Source organism: Antechinus flavipes, chromosome 5 (assembly GCF_016432865.1).
Source record: "Antechinus flavipes isolate AdamAnt ecotype Samford, QLD, Australia chromosome 5, AdamAnt_v2, whole genome shotgun sequence".
NCBI classification, from domain to species: Eukaryota; Metazoa; Chordata; class Mammalia; order Dasyuromorphia; family Dasyuridae; genus Antechinus; species Antechinus flavipes.
Window position 1 is genome coordinate 158,105,464 of NC_067402.1, and position 27,305 is coordinate 158,132,768.

Below are 27,305 nucleotides of genomic sequence, written 5' to 3' on the forward strand. Positions count from 1 at the left end.
GAAATGGATGAACTTTACATCAACAAAGAGGAAATTAGAGCTATAATTAGAAAGCATGTTGCATAATTATGATAATCTAAGTGAAATGAATGAATATTTACAAAACTATAGTTTGCCTAGATTAAAAGAGAAGGTAATGAATTACTTAAATAGTATCATCTTAGAAAAGAAATTGAACAAATGATTAACTCTTTAAGAAAAAATTCTCCAGGGCTAGATGGATTTACATATGAATTCTGTCAAACATTTAAAGAACAAATAATTCCAATATTATGCAAATTCTTTGGATAAATAGGGAAAGAAGCAATACTACGAAATTATCTTTATGACACAGATAAGGTGCTGATACCTAAACAAGATATGATCAAAACAGAGAAAGAAACTTATAAACCAAATTCCCTAATGCATATTGATGCAAAAATCTTAAAGAAAATATTAGCAAAAAAATTACAGCATGTTATTGCCAGGATAATACACTATGATAATAGGACTTATGCCAGAATGCAAGGCTGGTTTGGTATTAGGAAAACCATGAGCATAATTGACTCCATTCATAAGCAAACTAACAAAAATCATATGGTTATCACAATAGAGGCAGAAAAAGCAATTAATTAAATTGAAAAGACATTCCTATTAAAAGCATTGGCAAGTGTAGTATTAAATGGAGTTTTCCATAAAATGATGCTAATAGCATTTATTTAAAGCCATCAGCAAGCATCAGATGCAATGGAGATAAACTAGAACCATTCCCACTAATATCAAGGTTCGTGAAACAAGGTTGCCCCCTATCACCATTACTATTCAATATTGTATTAGAAATTTTAGCTTTGGCAATAAGAGAAGAAGAAGAGATTAAAGGAATTAGAATAGGTGAGAAGGCAACTAAATTATTACTCTTTGCATATGATATGATAGTATACTTAGAGAATCCTAGAGAATCAATTAAAAAAAAACTACTAGAAACAATTCATAACTTTAGTAAAGTGCAGGATACAAAAATAAATCCACATAAACTTTCAACATTTTTATATATACCAAATAGTCCAGCAACAAGAGATACAAAGAAATTCCATTTAAAATACTTTAGGTAATATAGAATATATGGGAGTCTACCTGCCAAGGCAAAGTCAAGAACTATATGATCATAAATATAAGACACTTTCTATACAAATAATCTAATCAATTGAAAAAATATCAAGTGCTCATGAGTAAGCCAAGCTAATATAATAAAAATGACAATATTAAGTAAATTAATGTACTTATTCAGTTCCATACCAATCAAACACTTAAGAAATTACTGCACAGAGTTAGAAAAAAAATAATAACATAGTTCATCTGCAAGAACAAAAGATCAAGAATTTCAAGGGAATTAATGGAACACAATGTGAATGCATTCACTATTCACTGCATCACCTAGCTAATATATATATATATAAAATTATATATATACACATTGAAATTATATATATATATATTATATATTACATGAAAATTATATATATATATACATATATATAATTTCAATGTAAAATCATAACATTTTGTGTCAATTGACATGTGTCATCTTTCTAGTAGGAAAACAGATTTAAAGTACAGAGTGCATTGAAAAACAAAGACAGAAGAAAATACATAAAGAGAGAAAAAAATGATGTAGATCAGGATGGAGGGAGACTGATGTGGTCAAGAATAGAAGAAAAAGAATAGAAGAAAGAAGTTTTTTTTTTTTCTCTTCAACAAATGTTGAAGCTTGGAGATAAGAGGAGTGAAAGCTGGAAAGATTACCAATTCATAAGAAGTGTCCCCTTTTACATATCTGTGGTGACTGAACCAGGAGTCAAGGAGCATACTACTGACTTTTATTTCTAGAGATCTAGGATTATTTACAGTATGGAGACTAATAATAAGCAGGGAAAGACTTCACTGTTGAAAAAGTTGAAATATATATCACTGTGGAACTATATAGATGTAATCAATAGATATTAAGATCTATAGTTTCATTGGTTCAGAATAATCGAATAGGGCCATCTAGCTCTTATGTTTGTGAGTAATAGAACAAATGTCTACTTTAGTTCAAGACCATCTCTTTACTTATTTCATCATTCTCATTCTCCTCTCTAATCTCAAACTTTCCTTGCTCCCCACCCCCTCAATTTTCCTTCTCATATGTGTATTTGTATCATTTTTTTTACATATTTTGATTTTTTCTTTTGGATAGGGTTACTGAACTGCTATACCACAAAAATCTTGTAGAAATTCCAGGAAATATTTGCCAAAAATCTCTCATGCAATTTTTGAGGAAACTTGCAAAGATAAGGTCTAGAGGATAGTATACTCAAATGAATTTGGATCTGACAAAATTATTTGATCCCCAAAGCTATAATTAGTGGAACAAAATACAAATAGAAGTCTCTAAGTGAGATAAGCCATGAATTAGTGATTGATGCTTTTTTGGTCACTATTTTATGATGACTCAGATGAAGCCAGAGAAGATATGCTTACAAATTTTCAGATAAAGCTTAGCAGACTTAGCTAACCCAGTGGACAATAAAATAAGAACTCACATAATTTGGCAAGCCAACAAAGGGTGCTGAATGAAATAATAATAATAATAGCAACAATAACTAATGAGCTAGTATTTATATAGAAGCTATAATGTGTCAAGCAACATGCTATACACTTTGAAATATTAACTTATTTAATTATCACAATAACTTTTGGAGGCAGTGTAGTACATATTATTTTGATTTTTAGCTAAAGAAACCAAGGAAAATGAAATTAATTGACTTCTTCAAAGGCACATAGCTAGAAAGTATCTGAGGCTGAATTTGAACTTAGGACTTCTTGACTCCTGACCCAGCATTCTATCATACTATAAGATCTAAAGATAATAACTGAGCTTTAAAAAAAGGTTTAAGATTAAAATGTAAAATTAAAAAAATATGTACAGGATCAATATGGTGTGGCTGAAGTATAATTAAATGACTAATATATAAGCATTTAAAATATCATAAAATAGTATGACATAGTAGCTGCTTTAATAAATTATAACATGATCCTCACTTCCATTGGCTGGTAGTATCCTTGTGACAGCTGAAGCAGTATCTGTATCAGAAAACACACACACACACACACACACACACACACACACACACACACACATACACACATACTTTCTGCATAGTTTCATAGAAGAAAAACAAGCTAGTAGTAGTAACAGCACCAGAAAAAAAAATGCATTGAAGAAAGACAACTTTGAGAATCCAAAATGATATTACAGTAGATGTGTTACAAAATGTCTAGTGGGAACTTCATAAGTACTTCACAATGATTAGAAAGAAACTTCCAATACCACATGACTATAATTGTCCTTTTGCCATATGTACCTTAAGAACTTGAGTCAAATTTCTCCTAGGTTCTGCAATATGCTTGTATTAATGATCTTTGGAGGGATATTTTGAATCAACTCTTCTTGCTATACTAACTTAATAAAGACTCCTTTCAAAAACTTAAGTCAGGCTGGATTATTTATATGAATTGATAACCAATAAAGAGGAAGCACACTTTTTTTTCAGCTTTATCATTAAAAATATAACATAAACCCTTCAAGATCTATTTGAAATATGATGACATATGCAACAGATGCTTTCCCATAATCATGTTCAATTATGGATTGACTTGGATAAACTCTGAAATCCTTTTTAACTGAGTTTCGGTGAGATTAAAGATCCATAATTGCTGTGTTAATGTGGTAATTTATTTTCTCTTTCCCTTTTCACTTCCCCCAGGCACAAGCAATAACTTCTTTCTATCCTGATAGTTGGTTTCTTGAATTTTAGAAAAAACAAAACAAAACAAAACATTAATAACTTGGTGGCTGACAATCAGGGGACACACCAAAATTAAATTAAGTCTGTCAGGTTCAATGCTTAAAAATTGCTATTACCATGCATCATGAAATAGAATTTTAAACCACTTTGCTAAATGAAAATTAAAAGAACACATTAGAAAAGATAAAAAATAATATTAAATACTACAACACATGCACTCTTGTTTTCTTGAACACCTTAGCTTCCCATTAAATCAAGTGCTTAAACTTCAGTGACCTCTCTACACTTTCCATCCTAGCTACACACAATTTGAACTGCATGCTGGATCTTATCATAATCATTGTACTCCCTCCAAAATCCTCTAAAATTTCTCTATCTAACCATATCCTCCCATTTTTTCAATTTCAATCTCTGTTTTTGCCTTGCTGCTCCAAAATGGATTTCTTCATACTTAATGTAATCTCCCTTTGTCCTCCTCTCTTCCCATTTCTTTCAGTATGTTAGAACTGTTATGTTCTACTTTTTATTCAGTCACATCAAAATCTGACTTCAATGAACCAAATAAACCTGAAAAACTGGTTTAAATTAATTTGTTTTTTTTGTTTTTTTTTTTTTTTTTTTTTTTTTTTTGGTACTTGGGTGCCTTTATTCCAGGGGGATCCACACAGTGAGGAAAGGGACACACTCAGGCCACAGCAAGAGAGAGCCCCGCCCCCGGGTCCTGCTAGGAGTTTATTGGCCACAGTGTAGAGATCTGAGGAATTGGCCAAAGGAGGCCGGCCAGGTCCGGGGGACCCCTGGCCGTCTGCCTGTCTGCCCCAGTCAGTCTTTCCCAGAGATCCCTCACTCATCTCTGACCAGTGCAGCATGTGTGGAGAGGGACAGGAGCTGGCTACTCCTCTGCCCAGCGGGACGGCTGGAACATGGGTCCCCCGGCCTGGCAGCGACCACCTTTAGCAGGGCCTCGGGGTCCAGGTGAGCTGTCTCTGAGAGAGAGGTGACGGTGAGAGCCGAGGGGGCCGAGTGAGCGGCCGACCACAGCCACGGCCTCCCCGCGGCCGTGGCGGGCGGCGGAGAGGAAGGCGCCAGAGTGGCGGCCACACAAAGGCCCTGCTCAGAGTCTTCTTCCTGGAGGGGCAGGGGGAGCCGGCTTACGTGTGCTTTGGGGTTCAGGCTGGACATCTTGGGAAGGTGTGGGATGGGTTTGTTGGTGAGGCTGGAGGATCCTGTAGCAAACAGCGAGTGAGCCCGGGGAGCCCTGGGAAGCGGGGTGTTCTTCCTGGGGCTCCCCTGGTGCCCAGCTCCCCAGGCTCTCACCTGGCTGGAGCCAGGGCCCTGGGGCCTTGGGGGCAGCGCAGGCCCGGCCTGCTGGATGAACTGCTGTAGGTTACACTATCTAAACTCTCGGTTCAGCTCCTCCACCTCCTGGGCCTGGGCCTGAATGGCTAGGAGAGGGGAGTCATGAAGGAGCCTGGCCCCTGCCTTCGCGGGGGGGGCACGGCGGGTGCTGGGTCAGGCTGGCCTCACATGCAGGCTCTGCTCCGTTTCCGCCAGGGCCCGGCGCACGCAGGCCAGGCTGCTCTCCAGCCTCTCGCTCTGGAGGGCCTCGGTCTGCAGGTCCCTCTGGAGCCGGGCGGCCGCCGCCTCATCCTGCGGCCTCCGGGGACCCGGCGCCTCCTGCTGCTGCTGCCGCCAGCGGATCTCCTCCTCCAGAGCCCGGGCCTGAGCGTCCAGCTCCCGAAGGCGCCGGACGCATTCCTCGGTGGCGGCCTGCAGTTTCTGCATGTGGCCCTGCCGCTCCAGCTCCTGTTCCAGTTCCCGCTTGAGCTCCTCTTGCCAGAAGCCCTCCTGACCCAGCTCGGCCTCATTGCTTTGGACCAGATGCTCCAGGCCCCACAGCTCCTCTCCCACGTCCTCCTTGGGCCAGATGGAGCTCCTTCCCAAGGGGGGAGAGGGCCACTCCCTGCGGGGCTCATGGTGGGCAGGGGGCTGGGGCCTGGGGGGAAGGCTGGCCCACGCGAGGGAAGGCTCTGGGGGAAGACAGGGGTCCGAGGCGGGCCGTTCAGCTAGGCTGGGCCCCGTCCGCCGGAGCACAAACTGGACGTCGTTGGCAAACTGTCCACATGTGGCCTGGGTCCCCACCGGGCACTCCTGGGGCAGCATTTGCCGCTCTTTGTCTCGGAGTCGTTGGATGAGCACATAGCGGCCCGTCTGCCCCTTGGGTCCTCTCCCCGCAGCTCCAAACCGACCAACCTCGTTGCGGCTCCGGCTCCGACTGAATTAATTTGTTCTTGAATGGAATTACAATCTTGCAAAAATACCAATATTCTATTAATTGCTATATCTAATGTTTTTCATTTTTCATCTTTTTTGATTTATCTTCAACTTTTGATGCTGAAGACCACCTTTCTACTTGACACTCTCCTGTTTTGGCATCAATTGATTCTGATTTCTCTTTGTTCTCCCTCTATTGGTCTATCCATACCAATTTTGGAAGAATGTTTATGAGCTAATTACATTCATGATGAAAAGTCTGGGGATTTAGTGTCTGTTTGTTGTTATTGTTATTGTTTTTTTTTTTTTTTTTTCCCAAAAAAATCAGTTCCTTAGAGTTGACTGTGTAATATGTCCTGGAACTGGTCTCTTCTGTGAAAATAGATAATCTGAATAAATGAATCACAAGTAAAGAATTATCTCTTTGTTAGTTGAAGTAATTTGGGAATGGGTCCTTTTCCAAGAAAAGATACATGCAGTCATCACTTTCTTTTTGGCTTCTAATATGTGGGCAGTATTCCTTGGATTCTGGTTCTTGTTTTTGGCTCACCAAAGTCAAAAGTATTGACTTTTCCAGGAAAGTGATTCAGTGCTAATATTTAAGAATGCCCATTATATATGCATATATATCCAAAAGATGTTCTTTACTTCTTTATAATCTGAGAAGTGATTCCTAACCTAGGGTTTGTGAACTTATATATTTTTTTAAATTGATACAAATACATTAATATATTAGGTTTTTTACATTTTACTTTGTAAATTTAAAATATTATACTGAGATAAGATCCGTAGACATGGAGAAAATTTTCTCTATGACAAGAATGAGATGAGCCATACACCTCTGTTTTTTTTTAACCAAATATGACAAATTCCAGAAATATTTTCTGTAATTGTTGATCTTCAGAGAAATTCAGTTTACTTTTTATATTTTTTCAGAATATGTAAAAAATGAAAACAGAAATTTTCTTTAAAAAGCAAATTACTTTCTAATTCAAGAAGTTCATAGTGGGAATAGTAGGGGAGAAAAACTATCAAAAACTTACCATTTTGTATTTAAACAGGGACAGTTCAGCTATTGAACTACTCATACAAATGGCTGGATTAAGAATAATAAAACTTTAAGTGTATATATAACATTGGTCAGGGACAATTGGTGGTTTGCTTGGAGTTTCTGCAAGCTCCCTATCATTATTATAGACTGAATTTATATATATATATAATTTTTCTCTGTTATAATGTCTGCATTATACTAGTCTTACCAGTAACTTTGCTATCTGCATGTTTAAATCGTATTTGATTTTTAAATTTTATTTACTTATTTGTGGCTTTAATTATTTTCATGAACATTTTCAGGCAGATAATTCATGTAATGATACATCCTGCCCTTACTGTGCTTCTCCCCAATCCCTGCCTCCCTCCTTCCACACACACACATGTTTTTCCAAAATTCTTCCAACACTAATGTTAAGGGGTTGATCTGACTCAGGATTGTCTCCTTGTTCTTTAGGTGTGACAATGTGATGAGATAATTTACTTATATTTCACCTAATCATTAACAACAACAACAAATAATTACAAAACAAAAATTATATAGCCATAGCATAGGAAAAACATACTCAACAAGGATAGAATATTTAGGGCCTGGCCACACTCTAAAACAAAATGATTTTGCTTTTCAGACAGTTTGGTGAATTATGGGGCCTCAGGATTTTCACAAAGTCTAGTAGTATCAGTTCTTCTTAGGGAAACTTTTTATGACCTTGGGTGAGGGCATAATAGTCACAGTTTCTAAATCCAATAGGTTACTGAAACCGCAGCAGCAAATTTTGAGCTATAGCTTCCTGAATCTTCTTTCATTGTTTTCTCAGAAAAACAAAAAGAAACACAAACAAACAAACAAAAACAATTAGCCTACTTGACAAGAGAAATGGAAAAGTGTGGTATGAGCAAGGCAGATACTAATCCTAACATTTGAATATTTTGAACTTTTGACATAAATTTGGTGGGAGTTAATTAAAACCTGAAGTCTTGGAATAATATTTATACTTCATTTATTATTGTGGATTTGGAGGATTTGTTGTTTGTATGGTGTGTGTGTGTGTGTGTGTGTGTGTGTGTGTGTGTGTAACTATATCTATATCTACAATTTAAACAATGGAGGGAGTTATCTGTGAGGAACTTCTTTGAAAAATGTCTATCAGCAAATGTTCTACAACTTGAAGTCTTTAAAATTGCCCAGGAAATTGAGTGATTATATGACTTTTCAGGGTAAACAGCCAGTTTATGTCAAAGTGGGACTTAAACACAGATTTTCCTAACTCTAAGACCACCACTCTATCTAAACAGTTCTTTTGAAATTATTTTGTTTTAATGACTTTTGTTACTATATAATCCTGAGTTCCTATATATCTTGGATATCAAACTCTTATTTGAGATATTTGCTTAAAAAAAAAAAACTACTTTTATTAAAACTATTTGCATGTTTTTGTTCAAGTTTAACCTTTAAATTTTCATATAATTGATATTATATATTCTCTTTTTTTGGATAACCTCTATTCTTTTATTAAAATTGATCATCTAAAAAATTGATCCTCTAGTCACAAATATGAAATATATTTGATTTGCTACTTTATTTTTTTATGTATGGTTTTTACTATGCAGATGAATACATTATTAGTTTTATAGTAAATGGTGAATGTTCTAAATCTGATTCTGATAAATCATTATTAAACATCCCAGCAAATTATTAAATAGAAAACATATGTATATATCATACACATATACACATATATTACTAAATTTTTATATGTGGGCATAAATTCTCAGTTTTATCAAAAATAAAGTCGGTGTATTCATTTTTTCTGGCTTCCTAATCTAGTCCTTTCCATAGATAGGCTGTCCTGGTTTTTTAACCAGTAATAATTTTTTTTAATGATTAGCATTTTATTGTATAATTTGAAGCCTAGGACTATGCTATCCCTCATTATTAATTTGTCATTGTTTCCCTAGAAATTATCATTTTACTCCAAATGACTTTTATGGCATTATTTCTAGCTTTATAAAACATGTCCTTTCTAAAATAGCTTTGTATAGTACTAAACATATAACGTACCATAGATAGTATTCTGAGCTGGGATAAGCAGTTTCCTTACCAAGAAGGTTTTTAGATCAATGAAATCACAAGTCTAGTTCTTATCATCCCAATATAAGATATGGTTTTGGATAGTTTGTTCTTTCCATAAATAATTATATTAATGGTTTTCCTAATGTCATATTATCATTACCTTCCTGTATAATCCCAATTTATCATAATAAAAATATGGCTATATTGCTGTGCCCTCTTTTGGAAAGATTTAATTTAATGTTTAAATTTATATTTGTTAGTGAACTTGGTTTACATTCTCTTTCCTTACTTTATTCTTACCTGGCTTAGGTTTTGGCATATTATCATAAAAAGAGACTGGTAGAACATTTTTTCCCATTTTTGAAAATAATTTATGCAATGTGTGTTAATTATGCTTTAAATATTTGACAAAACTCTCCTGCAAATACTTCTGGACTATAGTATTTCTCCTTTCATATTTTCTTTATAATTTCCTCATCCCCCCACCCTGAAATTAGATTACTTAATATATATATTTCCTTGTTAATATGGGTATTTGATATTTTTTAATATTTTATTTTTTCAATTATATGTAATAACATATATTTATTATGGTTTTTTTTTTTTTGGAGTTCCAAATGCTCTCATGTGACCACCGTGCTAGCACCCCAGATACCACAGAATCAACCAGAGTCAGGATAAGCAAAAGTCCTTAATCTTTATTCTCAGTCCCCAGATGCAGAATTGAACAAGATGGAAGCAGATTCTCCACAACTGCCTTCCCCCTCATCTACCGCCAAGCGTGTCTCCAGCTTGTTTTACTCCACCTCCTACAATCTTCTATACACCAATTGTTGAGCCAGTACTGATAGTGGAAAGGACCATTTTCCAAGCATATGCCCATAGAGTATTGTCCAATCAGTAGTTAGTCTCAAGCACTCAGCAGTCCTGACCTCAGTGCATCAACCCAATAGTTTCAGCCCTCTACACTCTCATCCCTTTCATGCCCCACATTAAGAAGGCAAACAATTTCATATAGGTTATATATGTACAATCATGAAAAGCATAGTTCTACACTAGATATAGGGGAAAAAACAACAACAACAACAACACAGATTCACCCTCAAAAAAAAAAAAAAAACACGAGAAAAATAAAGAAAAACACAAGTTCTTTCTTTGGAGGTGGATAATATCTTTCATAAATTGTCTTGAATTATATTGCTGAGGAGAAAAGTCATTTACAGTTGATCATCATCTAATCTTGCTGCCACTGTGTACAATATTATACTGTTTCTGCCCATTTCACTTTGCATGAGCTCTTATAATTCTATCCAGTTTTTTTTAACATCTGCTTATCATTTCTTATAGAAAGATTGAATTACAATCATATACCATAACTAATTCAGTTATTCCCCAATTGTTGGGCATGCCCTAAATCTCCAATATTTTGCCACCACAAAAAAAAGAAATATATTATATTTCTTTGCCAGTATAAATCTTTTTTACTTTTTATCTCTTTGGGATATAAACTTAATAGTGGTATTACTACATTAAAGGCTATATATGGTTAAATAGCTCTTTGGATACAGTTCCAAATTGTTCTCCAGAATAGTTGGATCAGTCTACAACTCCACCCAAGGTGCATTAGTATCCCAATATTATTAGCTCCAGGATTTGTTATTTGCCTTGATATATCATATTAGCTTTAGAGTTGTTTTAATTTAATTTCTCTAATCAGTTGTGATTTGGGGCATTTTTTTTCATATGATTATAGATAGTTGTAATTTCTTCATATGAAAACTGCCTATTTATATCCTTTTACCATTTATTACTTGGGGAATTATTTGTATTATAAATTTCTTCACATTTTAAAGGGATTTTTTAAAAATTCTCATTTATTTGAAAATAACTTGTGATAATTCTTTTTCTTTTTTTGTGATTCACATTGCTTGCTTTTTATCTTATTTATTTCATTTGCCCCTTTAATCACCTTTTAAAATAATTATTGCTTTTGTTAGTTGTCTCAAAAAATGGTTTTTAATTTTGTTTATCCATCCCACTCTTTTTTGTTTTTCATTTTATTTCTCCCATAATTTTCAAAATAGTTTCTTTTATACTTATTTAGAATTGCTTTGTTGATACTTTTAGCATTTTTTTTCTAAATTGCATGTTCAATTCATGCTCTATTTTGTTAATGGAAATTCTTAATAACATAATTTTCTTTCTGTTTCAGTTGCATGCCAGAAATGTTGTCAAGTTGACTGTTGCAGCATTAATTTTCTCTTTAATACTTCCTAATTTTTCTATGATATATTCTTTTAAAGTCATTATTTAGAATGTTATTAATAAATATCTATTTAGGTCCCTGTATTTTATTTTTACTCCCTCTATTATTTTTAAAGCTTCATTGTAATAGACTACAAATTATACATTTAGTATTTTTTTTTTACAATTAACTGCATTTTCTCAGTATCCTTATCCATGACCATGTAATGATAAAAAGTTTTGCTGAAGAAAAGAAAACTGTGTGTGTGTGTGTGTGTGTGTGTGAGCATTCTTTTATGTGTGACCCAGTCACCTTTTTGTCATATTAGCCCGTCTGATAGGTGTAAAGTGATACCTCATATGTCTATGAATAGTTTTGAGTTTCTTCATTAGGAAACTGCCTGTTCATATACTTTGTGCATCAGTTCATGTAAGTCTCTCCAAGCCTCCCTGTATTTATTCTGCTGGTCATTTCTTACAGAACAATAATATTCCATAATGTTCATATACCACAATTTACTCAACCATTCTCCAATTGATGGGCATCCATTCATTTTCCAGCTTCTAGCCACTACAAACAGGGCTGCCACAAAGATTTGGCACATACAGGTCCCTTTTCCTTCTTTATTATCTCTTTGGGGTATAAGCCCAGTAGAAACACTGCTGGATCAAAAGATATGCACAGTTTGATAACTTTTTGAGCACAGTTCCAAATTGCTCTCTAGAATAAAACTCAACTTTTTAAAAAAATGAGTAAAAAAGCAAAAAGACCTCTGACCCTAGATAATTTTTTGTGGTGAAAGAGAACAGATTTCAAACCCAGAAAAGACTAAAAGCAGATTATCTCCAGATGAAGACCTAAATGACTTATATTGTCATATATTTGATCCAATTCTGTATATATTTGAAAAGTGAGGCCTTTATCTAAGATTCTTGCTCTAAAGACTGGTTCCCAGCTTTTTGCTTTTTTCTAATTTTATTTGCAATGTTTATGTTTATATAAAATGTTTTTTTTTATTTTAATAGATCCAAAATTATGTTTTACATTTCATAATTCTTATAGTTCATTTGATTTCTCCTTTATGAATTTGGATGTTATACTACTTTGTGTATTTTTTAAATATTCATATTGCTTCATATGCTTGGCATTCATTACTTTTAACAGGTATAGTTCCCTCCTTTATCTCTTTTTAATTAGGCCCATTTCTATTTTTACTTTATCTGAGACCAGGATTGCTTCCACTGCATTGGGAAACCAGGATCTACCACTAGTTTGCTGGCTTGCTGCTAGTTTGTTCAGAGCCTTCCTGTCCTGGACTGCATTCCCTTTTTATGTAATACACAGATCTGCATCTATTGAGATAACCTTATGATTTTTATTAGACTGATTATTGATATAGTCTATTATGCTAATGGCTTTCCTAATACTGAACCAGAATAGGAGAGGGAGGGAGTTAAGTTGGCAGAGAGGACACACATTTCTTTCTGACCTTCTCCAATGACTCTCAGATTAATTAGCAAATCCAATCTCTGAATTAATTCCACAAATATTGGGGAAGCAACAATTAACCAGCAGAAAATAATTTCAAAGCTCTCTAGAAAAGGTCTGTTTCAATCAGGCATGGGGCAGGACAAATGCAAGTAGGCTGAGCACAAGACACCAGAGCGCAGGCAGCACAGTCCAGGGGCAGTGCAGGCTAGAGAATCATCTATAGCTGTGTTGCCTACTCTGTCCTGGTTGCAAGCCACTATATGAGCAGAGAAGTTATAAAGCATCCAACAAAAACACAAAAGGTAAATAATGAATTCTGAAAGGCCAACATTTCACAGGACCTGCCCATGCCCACCCATCACTGGAACTCAATTAATGCTGACTCCTTCTAGCAAGCACTGAGCCAACATAGCTGTTGCTGCTTGTAGAAGAAGCTTGGACAATCTCCCTTATCTAAAAACAAAACTCAACTTTTTTATAACTTTTTATTGACAGAACCCATGCCAGGGTAATTTTTTACAGCATTATCCCTTGCATTCACTTCTATTCTGATTTTTCCCCTCCCTCCACTCCCTCCCCTAGATGGTAAGCAATCCTTTACATGTTAAATAGATTACAGTATATCCTAGATACAATATAGGTGTGCAGAACCAAACGGTTCTCTTGTTGCACAGGGAGAATTAGATTCAGAAGTATAAATAACCCGGGAAGAAAAACCAAAATGCAAGCAGTTTATATTCATTTCCCAGTGTTCTTTCTTTGGTGTAGCTGCTTCTGTCCATCCTTGATCAATTGAAACTGAATTAGCTCTCTTTATCAAAGAGATTCACTTCCATCAGAATACATCCTCATACAGTGTTGAGGTATATAATGATCTCCTGGTTCTGCTCCTTTCACTTAGCATCAGTTCGTGTAAGTCTCGCCAGTCCTCTCTGTATTCATGCTGCTGGTCATTTCTTACAGAACAATAATATCCCATAATGTTCATATACCACAATTTACTCAACCATTCTCCAATTGATGGGCATCCATTCATTTTCCAGCTTCTAGCCACTACAAACAGGGCTGCCACAAAGATTTTGGCACATACAGGTCCCTTTTCCTTCTTTATTATCTCTTTGGGGTATAAGCCCAGTAGAAACACTGCTGGATCAAAAGGTATGCACAGTTTGATAACTTTTTGAGCACAGTTCCAAATTGCTCTCTAGAATAAAACTCAACTTTTTAAAAAAATGAGTAAAAAAGCAAAAAGACCTCTGACCCTAGATAATTTTTTGTGGTGAAAGAGAACAGATTTCAAACCCAGAAAAGACTAAAAGCAGATTATCTCCAGATGAAGACCTAAAGAATGATATAAGTTGGTTCCCATCACACAAGGGTATTCTAGAAGAAATCATAAAATATAGTAAAAGAAAGCTAGAAAAAATGAGGAAAGGAAATGAGAACTTTGCAAGAGATTTTGGAAAAGAAAACACAGAAATTATCTGAAGAAAATTCAATAAAAAATAGTGAAATGGAAAAAAAAATGTAACTCTTTAAAAACAGATTTGACAAAATGCAAAAAGAAAATAACTCACTGAAAAAACAGAATTTATGAAATGTAAAAAGAAAATAGCTCCTTAAAAACAGAATTTGTGAAATGGAAAAAAAATAGAGTAAAACAACTTATTTAAAAATTCAATTGAACCAATACAAAAAGAACTAAAAAAGCAAATGAAGAAAATAATTCACCAAACATCAGAACTGAACAAATGGAAATGAATGATTCAATGAGACATCAAGAATCAGTCAAGCAAAACCAAAAAAAAAAAAAAAAAAAAGAAGAAGAAGAAAAGTGAAATACCTACTTGCGAAAACAATTGACCTGAAAAATAAATCTAGGAGAGACAATTTAAGGATTATCAGATTTCCTGAAACCATGATGAAAAAAAAAAGAGCCTAGACCTCAACTTCCAGGATATAATCACAAAGAACTGCCCTCATGTCATAGAATTAGAAGGCAAAATAGTCATTGAAAGAATTGACCAAAAACCTCCTGAAAGAGACTCCAATTTTTTTTTAAAAAATAATTTTAACTTTTCATGGACAGGATCCATGCCTGGGTAATTTTTCTACAACATTATCCCTTGTACTCACTTCTGTTCCAACTTTTTCCCTTCCCTCCCTCACCTCTTCCCCCAAAAGGCAAGCAGTCCTATACATGTTAAATATGGCACAGTGTATCCTAGATACAATATATGTGTGCAGGCCCAAACAGTTCTCTTGTTGCACAGGAAGAATTGGATTCAGAAGGTAAAAATAACCCTGGAAGAAAAACAAAAATACAAACAGTTTACATTCATTTCCCAGTGTTCTTTCTTTGGGTGTAACTGCTTCTGTCCATCATTGATCAATTGGAACTGAATTAGATCTTCTCTGTTGAAGAAATCCACTTCCATCAGAATACATCCTCATACAGTATTGTTGTTGAAGTTTATAATGATCTCCTGGTTCTGCTCATTTCACTTAGCATCAGTTCATGTGAGTCTCTCCAAGCCTCTCTGTATTCATCCTGCTGATCATTTCTTACAGAACAATAATATTCCATAACATTCATATACCACAATTTATCTAACCATTCTCCAGTTGATAGGCATCCATTCATTTTCCAGTTTTTAGCCACTACAAACAGGGCTAACACAAACATTTTGGCACATACAGGTCTCTTTCCCTTCTTTAGTATCTCTTTGGGGTATAAACCCACTAGTAACACTCCTGGATCAAAGGGTATGCACAGTTTGATAACTGTTTGGGCATAATTATAGATTGCTCTCCAGAATGGTTGGATTCGTTCACAACTCCACTAACAATGCACCAGTGTCCCAATTTTCCCACATCCTCTCCAACATTTGTCATTATTTTTTCCTGACATCTTAGCCAATCTGAAAGGTGTGTAGTGGCATCTCAGAGTTGTCTTAATTTGCATTTCTCTGATCAATAGTGATTTGGAATACTCTTTCATATGAGTGGAGATAGTTTCAATTTCATCATCTGAAAATTGTCTGTTTATATCCTTTGCCCATTTATCAATTGGAGAATGGCTTGATTTCTTATAAATTAAGAGACTCCAAAATTAAAACTCCAAGGAACATGATGGGTAAATTTCAAAACTATCAAACCCTGGAAAGAATATTACAAGCAGCTGGGGGTGGGTGGAGATTCAAATACTGAGGAGCTGCAATAAGGATTAGGACCCAGCAGCTTCTACCTTAAAGGATCAAAGAACTTGGAATCTGATATTACAAAAAAAGCAAAGGAATTTGGAATGCAGCCAAGAATAAACTATCCTGCTATACTGAGCATTTTCTTTCAGAGAAGAAGATGGACATCAATGAAACAAGTGTATTCCATTTATTTCTGATGAAAAGACCAGAGCCAAACAAAAAAAAAAAAAAATAACCTCCAAATGTAGAACTCAAGAGAAGCATAGAAAGGTAAAAAGAAAAGAACTCTTGAGAACTATTTCTATTATGGGTATAGATAGAAAGTGCATGTATAATTTGATTTTACTGTTAAAATGTAAAAAAAGAAACTAGAGGTAGAGAGGGGATTGTACCAGAAAAAGGAAAAAGTGGAGGTAAAATGAGGGAAATTACATCTCAAAAAAAGGCAAAGAAAACTTACTATAACTGAGGGAAAGAAAGGAGGATGATGAACATCATTTGAATCTTTCTCTCATCAGATTTGGCTCAAAGAAAGAATGGTAGACATACTTGCTTTCACAGAGAAATTTCTCTCATTTTATAGAAAAGTGTGAGGGGAAAGGGGAAAAGAAAAGGGATAAGCTAAATAGAAGGGAAAATAGAAATAGTAGAATAAAGATATAAAAAAGGGAGAGGGACTCTAAAGAGGGAGGGCTGCTTGAGGCAAGTGATGCTCATAAATATAATACTGGGCTTTTCTCCATTCCCTGCAGGTGGGGACTACACCACCCTGTGTCTCTGCACTGTGCCTGTGCTTGGTCTTCTCCCTCCATACCCGATTGAAACAAATATTTTCTGAAGTTCTTCTAAAATATCTTCTTCTGGAAATTTGTTATACTCCAAATATTTGCGGGTTCTGTCACTCCAAATTAGTTCAGAGGTTTGATTTGGTGTTGATCTGAAGGACATCAGATAAGAGTCCAGATAAAGACATTTATACTCTCTATCATTTTACCTCTGCCCCTGCTCTCTTTCATTTTTAAGAATTATGTTTTTTTATGGATGTCCTTTAATATCATCAAGACCATCTTTGTCATCATATTTTTTTTTATGTTCAGCTTTTATTTATGACATTTTTAACTCATTTCTTATTTTATAAATTTGATTTGTCTTGAATAATTTTGGTCTTTCCCATTGGCACTCTAAGATACTTAGAAAGTTTAAAAGTTTCTGTCTCTCATAAAGTTATTGATTTCCAGCTAAGTTTCAGTTCATTTTCATGCAATATAATTTTCCCTCCCATGTTGATATGCTACTAACTTCATTCCTCTACTTTACCGAAAAATAACTGTTTCTCACACTTCTTGAGCTGAAGAATAGCTTATGGAATGTTGTTAAGCCAAGTTATTATTGTAGTGTCCAGGCAAATGTTCTAAAACAAGGGCTAGGCATAGCTCTAAGCCTGTGAGTATGGAAGGGGAAAAATAACTTATGAATTAGAGGTTCTTTATATTAATTCATAAATATTTTTATTTCTTCTATGGAGAAATTATAATCTGTAGTTTCCCTATATCTGTGATGGACTTTTTTTAGGAGGGAGATCAGACTGAATGTTTTAAAAGATATAAAACAAGATAACAATTTATCATTTTACTAGTAAAATAAAGGCATATTTTAAAAGCAATGAAACTAAGGCATAAAATGGGAAGTGAAGTGAAAACAGGTTTAGTTAATTGCCAAGATTTCTTCCATCTCCAAACTTCAGGATTTTACCCATTGAATAAGGACATTATATTGTTCTGGAAACATTTCAAATAATTTATGAATTATGGTAATGAGATATTTGAAAGGCAAAATTTTGTTTCGTCCTATTTTTGCATCTCTTTAACAGTCATATTCTCATCTTAATTTTCATGTTCATCAATAATCAGGTTTCTGCTTTGTTCCAGTGCTAGCACAATCCTATGGTAAACTCCAGTACATTTGCCATATTTTCTTCCCCTTCTTGATCATGTTGGGAATGATTGGATTCAGCTTGAAAGTAAACTCCTATGAAAACTATTTAATATCTAAAGAAATAACTAGAAAAAAATATTAAAAAGATAAGATATTTTGTAATTCTTTTAAAAGTATGTATACATATATGTGTATATATATATATATGTTTATTTTGTGTGTGTGTGTGTGTGTATGGTGTGTCTGTGTATATCTGATGTGTAATTATTTGTTAAAAAATGTATATGAATTGCTGGCTATAAGTTATGCTGAAGGCAATAGTATCTGCCAGTGACCAGTCAGGAGAGGAAAAAAAAAGTTTATTTCCTATAGACTGAATTTCTTTGATTTACAGCCACGGATGGATAGACATTGAGGCCAAAATTTTGCGAGTCCCACTTCCTATTCCTAGAGAAATTTTGGCAGCTAAAAGAAGATGAAATATGGGCTTTCCAGTCTTTGTTTGCGTCTTTAAGCAAGCCAGGTCCAATGACACCAAAACTCATGTGAATAGAGTGACCCTTTGGAGTACTGTCAGTTATATAAAGGTATGTGAAGAACTCAGGTACCTTACGGCCAAAGGTCACTATGATTTTATTTACATTATTTAAGAAAAGATCAGTGTCACCTTCATATTTTGAAATATTTTACAACTTTATTCACTAGACATTCTTAATTTCTCAGTAAATCTAAGATGTTTCAAAGTTAGAATAAAAGAAGTAATCCAATTAATATATAAAATGTATATATCCATAGTTGATAGATAGTTATTGTGCTCTTTTACATATGCTATTTTCTCTGTTTCTCATTCTCTTTCTTTCTTTCTTTCTTTCTTTCTTGCTTTCTTGCTTTTCTTTCTCTTCTTCATATTTCATTGTGATTATAGTGGATTCTTATTTCTCAAAAATGCACCCAGATCAGTTGTGATATTTCTTACTAAGTTGGGAAATCTTCCAGAGGAAATATGTTAAAAAAAGGTGCCTTTTATTCAAAAATGCTCAGAGATTTAAAAAGAAGCACCTTTTTAATGAGAAGTCTTTGGTATAACAATATTTGTCTGGTAATGGCAAAGTAAAAAACATTTAGAACTAAAATAATATATGTCAATATATTTGTTACTATTTTAAAAATTCATAGCAACAATATTTATATTTTGAATACAGAGTTTAAGTTTAATTCTCAGAGGATTTACTTCTCCCCATTACACGATTCTTCAATAAACCTAATTTTGGATACTAAAAAGCCCCCCAAAAACAGGTTTGAATTATTCCAATTAACCACTCTAGAATTTGACTTCTGCAATATTGTTGAACTAAAAAAAGCCACAGAATACTGGCTATATAAAATGAAGTTAGATTGATTGATCAATAAAATTTAATTGGTAAAAATGTCTAATTCAGATACATAAAATGAAAGATATTTTGAAAAAGCAAACCAGTCAATGTTTATTTTTTCTTCATTATGAGTTGATTACTAACACAACAGAATAAAGATTAATCTCAAACTTTTATGACAAAATATCATATAAGGATATAAAGTCCCACCTCTTCTTCTTTTGGATTTGAAGCACAACATACAAGTATAATTTTCCATTATTTATCTCATTCGTGTTCTTCAGTGAGGTTAATGGGAATTGTAACTGTCAGAAGACTTTAAACTATAGTTGGCAGCTATTAGAATCCTTGATGCGAAATGTTTGTTAGGTCAGAATTCATCATCAAGTAAATAGCTCATCTGTAATCATCCACATACATTTCCAAGATGAAGTTAGAGTTTGACAACCCATAATTAGTTGAAGATGTTTTAAGGTACCTGGCATTTTTCATATTCAATGGTTTACTTCATATTTTTTTCTAAAGAATTTAATGCTGGACCTGACTACATATTCCTTCTTAAGATATTGTGTGAACCTATAGTTTTTAAAATGTAAGTGACACTGTAATAGTTCTAATAATTCCTTTAAATCATCAGCATATATTCTGACATAATTGTTTGGACTTTATCAGCCAATTTCAGTTGCAAATATGAATATTATTATAGGATAGAATTTGTCATGGCTAATCTGTTGGACATAAATATATAAATGTGTACACAAGTGTGATTATGATGTTTAAAGAATGAAAAAAACAGGTTATAGTACTCTTCACTGCATGCATATGATTTAAAAAAGTGTTTCATGTTTGTTTTTATATCATAGAGAAAATGAATATTATAGAGTTATAATATTAACTCTAGATGAAGAAAGAATAACACTCTTTTCCAGGTAACACTGAAAGGCTATGAATTGAAAGAACAAAATCAAAACAGTATCCTTAAATCTCAGAAGTAAAAGAAGAATGATAGAAAAAGAAAAAAATAGATAGGGAATATTTTGGGTTAAGATGAATAGACTACACAGTTAAGTGAGGAAGTCAATACATTCACCTTGGATTGATACAGAACAGAGATTTTTAAAAACAAGTTTGAAAATTAGAATCCTGGACAAAGAACAGGCTGAATTCAAAGCTTTGAAATGATTTCCAGGGAAGGAACCAAGATGGCTTAGAGGACACTCATTTCTTTCTGACCTTCTCTCAGAACCCTCAGATTAATTCACTGATCCAGCCTCTGAATTAGCTCTGGACTGGCAGAATACATTTCAGGAAGAAGCAAATAAAACCTATTATAATTGAGGGGAAAAAAAGAGAGGGGATAAACATTGTGGGAATCTTTCTCTCGTCAGATTTGGCTCAAAGAGAAAATATTGGACATATTTGGTTCCACAGAGAAACTTCACTCACCTGATTAAAAAGTGGGAGGGGAAAGTGGAAAAGGAAAGGCATAAGCTAAATAGAAGGAAAAAGAGAAATATTCGGGAAAAGGCATAAGAATGGGGGAGGGACTCTAAAAGGGGAGGGCAGCTTCAAGCAAGTAGTACTTATAATAAAATACTGGGGAGGAGGGAAAGGGAAAAATGAAAGAGAAAAGTCTAATTTGATGTTAATAAGATGACAGGAAATTCAGAATTAGTAGTTTTAACCACAAATGTAAATGGGGTGATTTCTCCCTTAAAGTGGAAGCAGATAGTAGACTGGATTAAAAGCAAGAATCCTACAATATGTTATTTACAAGAAATACATTTAAAGTGGAATGATACATACAGAGTAAAGGTAAAAGACTGAAGCAGAATCTATTATGCTTCAGGTGATGTAAAAAAAAAAAATAGGGGTAGCGATCCTGATCTCAGATCAAGCAAAAGCAAAAATTGATCTAATTAAAAGAGATAAGGAAGAAAACTATATCTTGTTAAAGGGTAACATATATAATGAAGCAATATCAATACTAACCATATATGCACCAAGTGGTATGGCATCTAAAATCCTAAAGGATAAGTTAAGAGAGCTTCAAGAAGAAATAGACAGCAAAACTATAATATTGGGAGAAACCAAACATGGTTTATCAGAAACAGATAAACCAAACCACAAAATAAATAAAAAAAGAAGTTAAAGAGGTAAATAGAATATTATACATAGAGAAACCAAGGAAATCAACTAAAATTGTATTAGAATTAATCCACGACTTTAGCAAAGTTGCAGAATACAAAATGAATCCACATAAATCATCAGCATTTTTATACATTACTAACAAAATCCAACAACAAGAGATAAAAACAGAAATTCCACTTAAAATAACTTTTGATAGGATAAAATATTTGTGAATCCATCTGTCAAGAGAAAGTTAGGAACTATATGAGCAAAACTACAAAACTTTCTACACAAATAACTTCAGATCTAAACAATTGGAAAAATATCAAGTGCTCTTGGATAATTTGAGCAAATATAATAAACATGACATTACTACCTAAATCAATCTATTTATTTGGTGCTATATCAAACTCCCAAGAAGCTATCTTACTGACCTAGAAAAAATAATAAAATTCATCTGGAAGAACAAAAGGTCAAGAATTTCAAGTGAATTAATGAAAAGAAAAGCAAGCAAAGGTGCCTTAGCTGTACCAAATCTAAAACTTATTATAAAGCAGTGATCATCAAAACCATTTGGTACTGGCTAAGAAATAGAATAGTCAATCAGTGGAATAGGTTAGTTTCACAGGACAAAATAGCCAATAACTATAGCAATCTAGTATTTGACAAACCCCGAAATCTCAGCTTTTGGGATAAGAACTCACTATTTGTCAAAAAATGCTGGGAAAATTGGAACCTCATATGGATTTTGACCCACACATAACTGTATATCAAGATAACATCAAAATGGGTTTATGTTCTAGACATAAAGAATGATATTATAAACAAATTACAAAATATAGGATAGTTTACCTCTCAGACCTGTGGAGGAGGAAGGAATTTGTGACCAAAGAAGAATCAGAGATTATTATTTATCACAAAATAGATAATTTTGATCATATTATGTTAAAAAAAGTTTTCATACCAACAAAACCAATGAAGACAAGATTAGAAGGGAAGCAATAAATTGGGGAAATATTTTTACATTTCAGGGTTCTGATAAAGGCCTTTTTTTCTAAAATAGAGAGCTGACTTAAATTCATAAGAAATCAAGCTATTTTCCAGTTGATAAATGGTCAAAGGACATGAACAGACAATGTTCAGATGATATTAAAACCATTTCTAATCATATGAAAGGTACTCTAAATCACTATGATCAGAAAAATGCAAATTAAGACAATTCTGAGATACCACTACACAACTTTCAGATTGGCTAAGATGACAGGAAACAATAATGATCAATGTTGGAGGTGATGTAGAAAAATAGTGACATGGATACATTATTAGTGGACAAAGCCAACCATTCTGGAGAGCAATTTGGAACTATGAAAGTTATCATACTGTGCATATCTTTTGATCCAGGAGTGCTTCTACTGGGATTATATCCCCAAAAGATCTTAAATGAGGGAAAGGGACCCACATGTGCAAAAATGTTTGTGCCAGCCCTTTTAGTAGTGGCAAGAAATTAGAAATTAAATGGATGTCCATTGATTGAAGAATAGGTGAACAAATTATGCTATATGAATATTATGAAATATTATTGTTTAAGAAATAACCAGCAGGATGATTTCAGAGAAGCCTGGAGAGACTTACAGGAACTGATATTAAGTGAAATAAGCAAAGCAGAACCAGGATATCATTATATATGGAAACAACAAGACTATATGATGATCAATTCTGATGGAAGTGGCTCTCTTCAACAATGACACAATTTGAGCCAATTCTACTTATTCAGTGATGAAGGGAGCCATCTACACCCAGAGAGAGGACTGTGGGACCTGAGTGTGAACCACAACATTCCATTTTCACTCTCTTTTATTGTTTGCTTGCATTTTCTTTTCTTTCTCAATTTTTTTTTCCTTCTTTCTTGATCTGGTTATTCTTATGCAGCAAGATAACTGTATAAATATGTATACATATATTGGATTTAATGTATTTAACATGTATTGGACTACCTGACAGCTAGTGGAGGAGGTGGGGGGAAGGAGGGCAAGATTTTTAACAGAAGGTTTTGCAAGGATCAATGCTGAAAAATTATCTATGCTTGTGTTTTGTAAATAAAAAAGTTTTGTTAAAAAAGGAAAAAGATTTGCAGATGCAGGAAAATCAATAAAGTTTGTGCAAAACTAAACATATTTGCACTTTATGGTTAGTTCTCTGGTATAGGGAGAAAAAGAATGTGCTATATTTATAATCAGAAGACTTGAGTTTTAATTACACATAGTTCTGTCCTACCAAATTCTTTCTATGACACAAATATAGTGCTAAATGAGAGTCAAGGTAGAGAAAGTTATACACCAAACTTCCTAATGAATATTAATGCAAGCATTGAAATAAAATATTAGTGAAGAGATTAAAAAGCTTATCAGCAAGATAATACACAATGAGTATTATTAGTGGAGTTGTGAACTGATCCAAACATTCTGGAGAGCAATTTGGATTTGTGGACAAAGGACTATCAAACTATGCATTGCATGACAATTGGAACTGGCCTGAAATACCTCACCTTTAAAAAGAGCCACATCCAGCCCTCTTTGTAGTGGCCAGAAACTGGAAACTGAGTAGATGCCCATCAATTGAAGAATGGCTGAATAAATTTTGGTATATGAATATTATGGAATATTATTGTTCGGTAAGAAATGACCAACAGGATGATTTCAGAAAGGTCTGGAGAGACTTCCATGTGAGTGTAATGAGTGAAATGAGCACAGCCAGGAGATCATTATATACTTCAACAATACTATATGATGATCAATTCTGATGGACCTGGCCATCTTCAGCAATGAGATGAACCAAATCAGTTCCAATGGAGCAGTAATGAACTGAATCAGCTACACCCACCAAAAGAACTCTGGGAGATGACTAAGAACCATTACATTGAATTCCCAATCCCTATATTTTTGTCTGCTGGCATTTTGGATTTCCTTTACAGGCTAATTGTACAATATTTCAGAGTCTGATTCTTTTTGTACAGCAAAAAACAGTTTGGTCATATATACTTATTTTGTATTTAATTTATACTTTAATATGTTTAACATCTACTGGTCATCCTGCCGTTTAGGGGAGGGGGGCGGTCAAGGGAAAGAGAGGAAAAATTTGAACAAAAGGTTTGACAATTGTCAATGCTGTAAAATTACGCATGCATATAACTTGTAAATAAAAAGCTATTTTAAAAAAAATAAAGAAAGAAAGAAGGGTTCACATAATGCTCATTCCACTCCCTTTTTACCCTCAATTGTAACAGGTCTTTTTTTGCCTCTTTATGAGATGTAATTTACTCCATTTTACCTCCCCTTTCCTCTTCTTCCAGTATATTCCCCCTTTCACTTCTAGTTTTTTTTTTTTTTTATCATCACAATAAAATTCAATTATACCTACACCCTATAAATATTTCCATAGTAGAGATATAGTTCTCAATAATTAAACATATCATCTTCTCATATAGGGATTTAAACTTTTTAACTTTTAAAAGAAACAAATTTGTTTTCATTTCTTTTTCATCTTTTTATGCTTCTCTTTAGCTCTGTATTTGAAGGTCAAATTTTCTGTTCAACTCTTGTCTTTTTATCAGAAATATATGAAATTCACCTCTTTCATTGAATTATACACACAATAAAATAATTAAGATTTATAGCACTCCAATATTTGGTAACCTCCTAAGCTCCAGCTTCTTGAATAAGAACTGCTATTTGACAAAAATTGCTGGGAAAACTAGAAAATAATATGTCAAAAAATCAGCATTGACTTTCATCTCACAATGCATACAAAACAAGGTCAAAATGGGTAGATGAGTTGGGCATAAAGGATGACATCATAAACAAATTTGAACAGCAAAGAGTAATTTACCTATCAGATTATTGGAGAAGGGAGGAATTTATGACCAAACAAGAACTAGAGAACATTATAACAGGCAACATAGATAAGTTTGATTACATTAAATTGAAAAGTTTTTGCGCAGAATATCCCAACAGAAACAAGATTAAAAGGTAAGTACAAAGCTGGAAAAAAATCTTTACAAACAATATTTCTGATTTTTAAAATATATAAAGGACTGTGTCAAATTTGTAAGAATACATGCTAATTCCCAATTGATAAATGGCCAAAGGACATAAACAGACCATTTTCAGATGAAGAAATTAATACTATCTATAGTTATATGAAAACATACTTTAAATCACTATCGATTAGAGAAATGCAAATTAAAACAGCTTTTAGGTAACACTTCATATCCTAAAATGACAGTAAAAATAATGATAAATGTTGAAGGGGATAGAGAAAAACTAGGGCACTAATTCATTTTGGAATTGTGAAATGATCCAACTATTCTGGACAGTAATCTGGAATTATGCCAAAAGAGCTATAAACCTGCAAATGCTTTGACCCAATAGTGCCATTACTGGGTCTGTATTCCAAGAAAATCATAAAGAAGGGAAAGGACCACATGTACAAAAATGTTTGTAGCAGCAATTTTTGTGATAGCAAAGAACTGAAAAATGAACAGATGCCTGTCGATTAGGGAATGTCTACACAAGTTGAAGTATTTGAAGATAATGGAATAGAGTTTGTTCCATAAAAAAATGACAAACGAGCTGATTTTAGAAAGACCTGGAAAGGTTTATATGAACTGATGCTAAGCAAAACAAGCAGAACCCAGGATACATTTTACACAATATCAACAAGAATGTGTGATGATCAACCATGAAAGACTTGGTTCTTCTCAGTTCTTAAGCAATCGCAATAGGCTTTAAACAGAAAATGCCATATGTATCCATACATAGAACTATGGAAACTGAATGTAAATCAATAGTGCTATGTTTACTTTTTTCCTGTTTTTTTTAAGCTCTCCCATGATTTTTCCCTTTTAGTCTGATTTTTCTCTCCCAATATTGTTGTGATCTAGTTCAAATGGATCTGAATCGGTCCCTGTTTGGGCGCCAAAATGTGGTGAGCTTTTTCTTCTCAAAACGCAGCCAGGTGATAAAAGTTCAGATCTTTTATTATCTCCAATATAGCCTGGTTAGCTTAGAGGCCTATCTCTCTGCTTGGTTCCAAGAGCTCTTGCCGCTTTGTCCTTTGCTTCTGCCTCTGCTTTCTTCACCCTCCAGAGCCAGTACCAAGTTGAATCTGTCTTGCCTTGAAGAGAGGGCTTCTGGTGTAATTCTGCTGAAATCCCGACTTGTAGCTTCTTCCTCTGAAGAACTTCCTTGACTGGCCCATTGAAGCTCTATTTATGCTCCCAAAGAGCTTCAAGGGAGGTGTGAACTCATTGAACTCCAATGAGTAAAGGTGTGAACACAAGCCTTGTATTAATTAGTTCTACTTAGTACCTTGTTTCAGGTTCTGCCCAAAACATCTTCTTGTAAGATTAGATCAACTCTAATTAGTTATCAGTTAGTAAGGATTCCAACACAATATTTTTCATAAAATAATGTATATTAAAAATAAATAAATTTACTTAAAAAAGAAAAAATATAATTGTATATACAAATATATATTTTGACATCTATCTGGAACAACAAAGCCAGGAACTATATGAACACAATTTAAAAAAAATAATTTTTGTACATATGATGCCACATCTAAACAATTGGAAAAATATCAAATATTAATGTATAAGCAGAGTTAATATAATACAAATGATAATTTTATATAAGTTGGTCTATT

The 27,305-nt window shown here is 34.0% G+C and overlaps 1 protein-coding gene across 1 annotated transcript in view; it reads right to left on the reverse strand.

Annotated features, from left to right (window-relative positions):
* Nucleotides 1-4,423: 4,423 nt before the first annotated feature.
* Nucleotides 4,424-27,305, reverse strand: part of LOC127538643 (ras association domain-containing protein 7-like) — a 135,156-nt gene continuing 112,274 nt past the window's right edge. Inside the window, 3 exon segments of the mRNA XM_051962417.1 lie at nucleotides 4,424-4,955; nucleotides 5,145-5,264; nucleotides 5,355-6,102. Coding sequence (XP_051818377.1) covers nucleotides 4,671-4,955; nucleotides 5,145-5,264; nucleotides 5,355-6,102 — 1,153 coding nt within the window. The 3' untranslated portion in view covers nucleotides 4,424-4,670.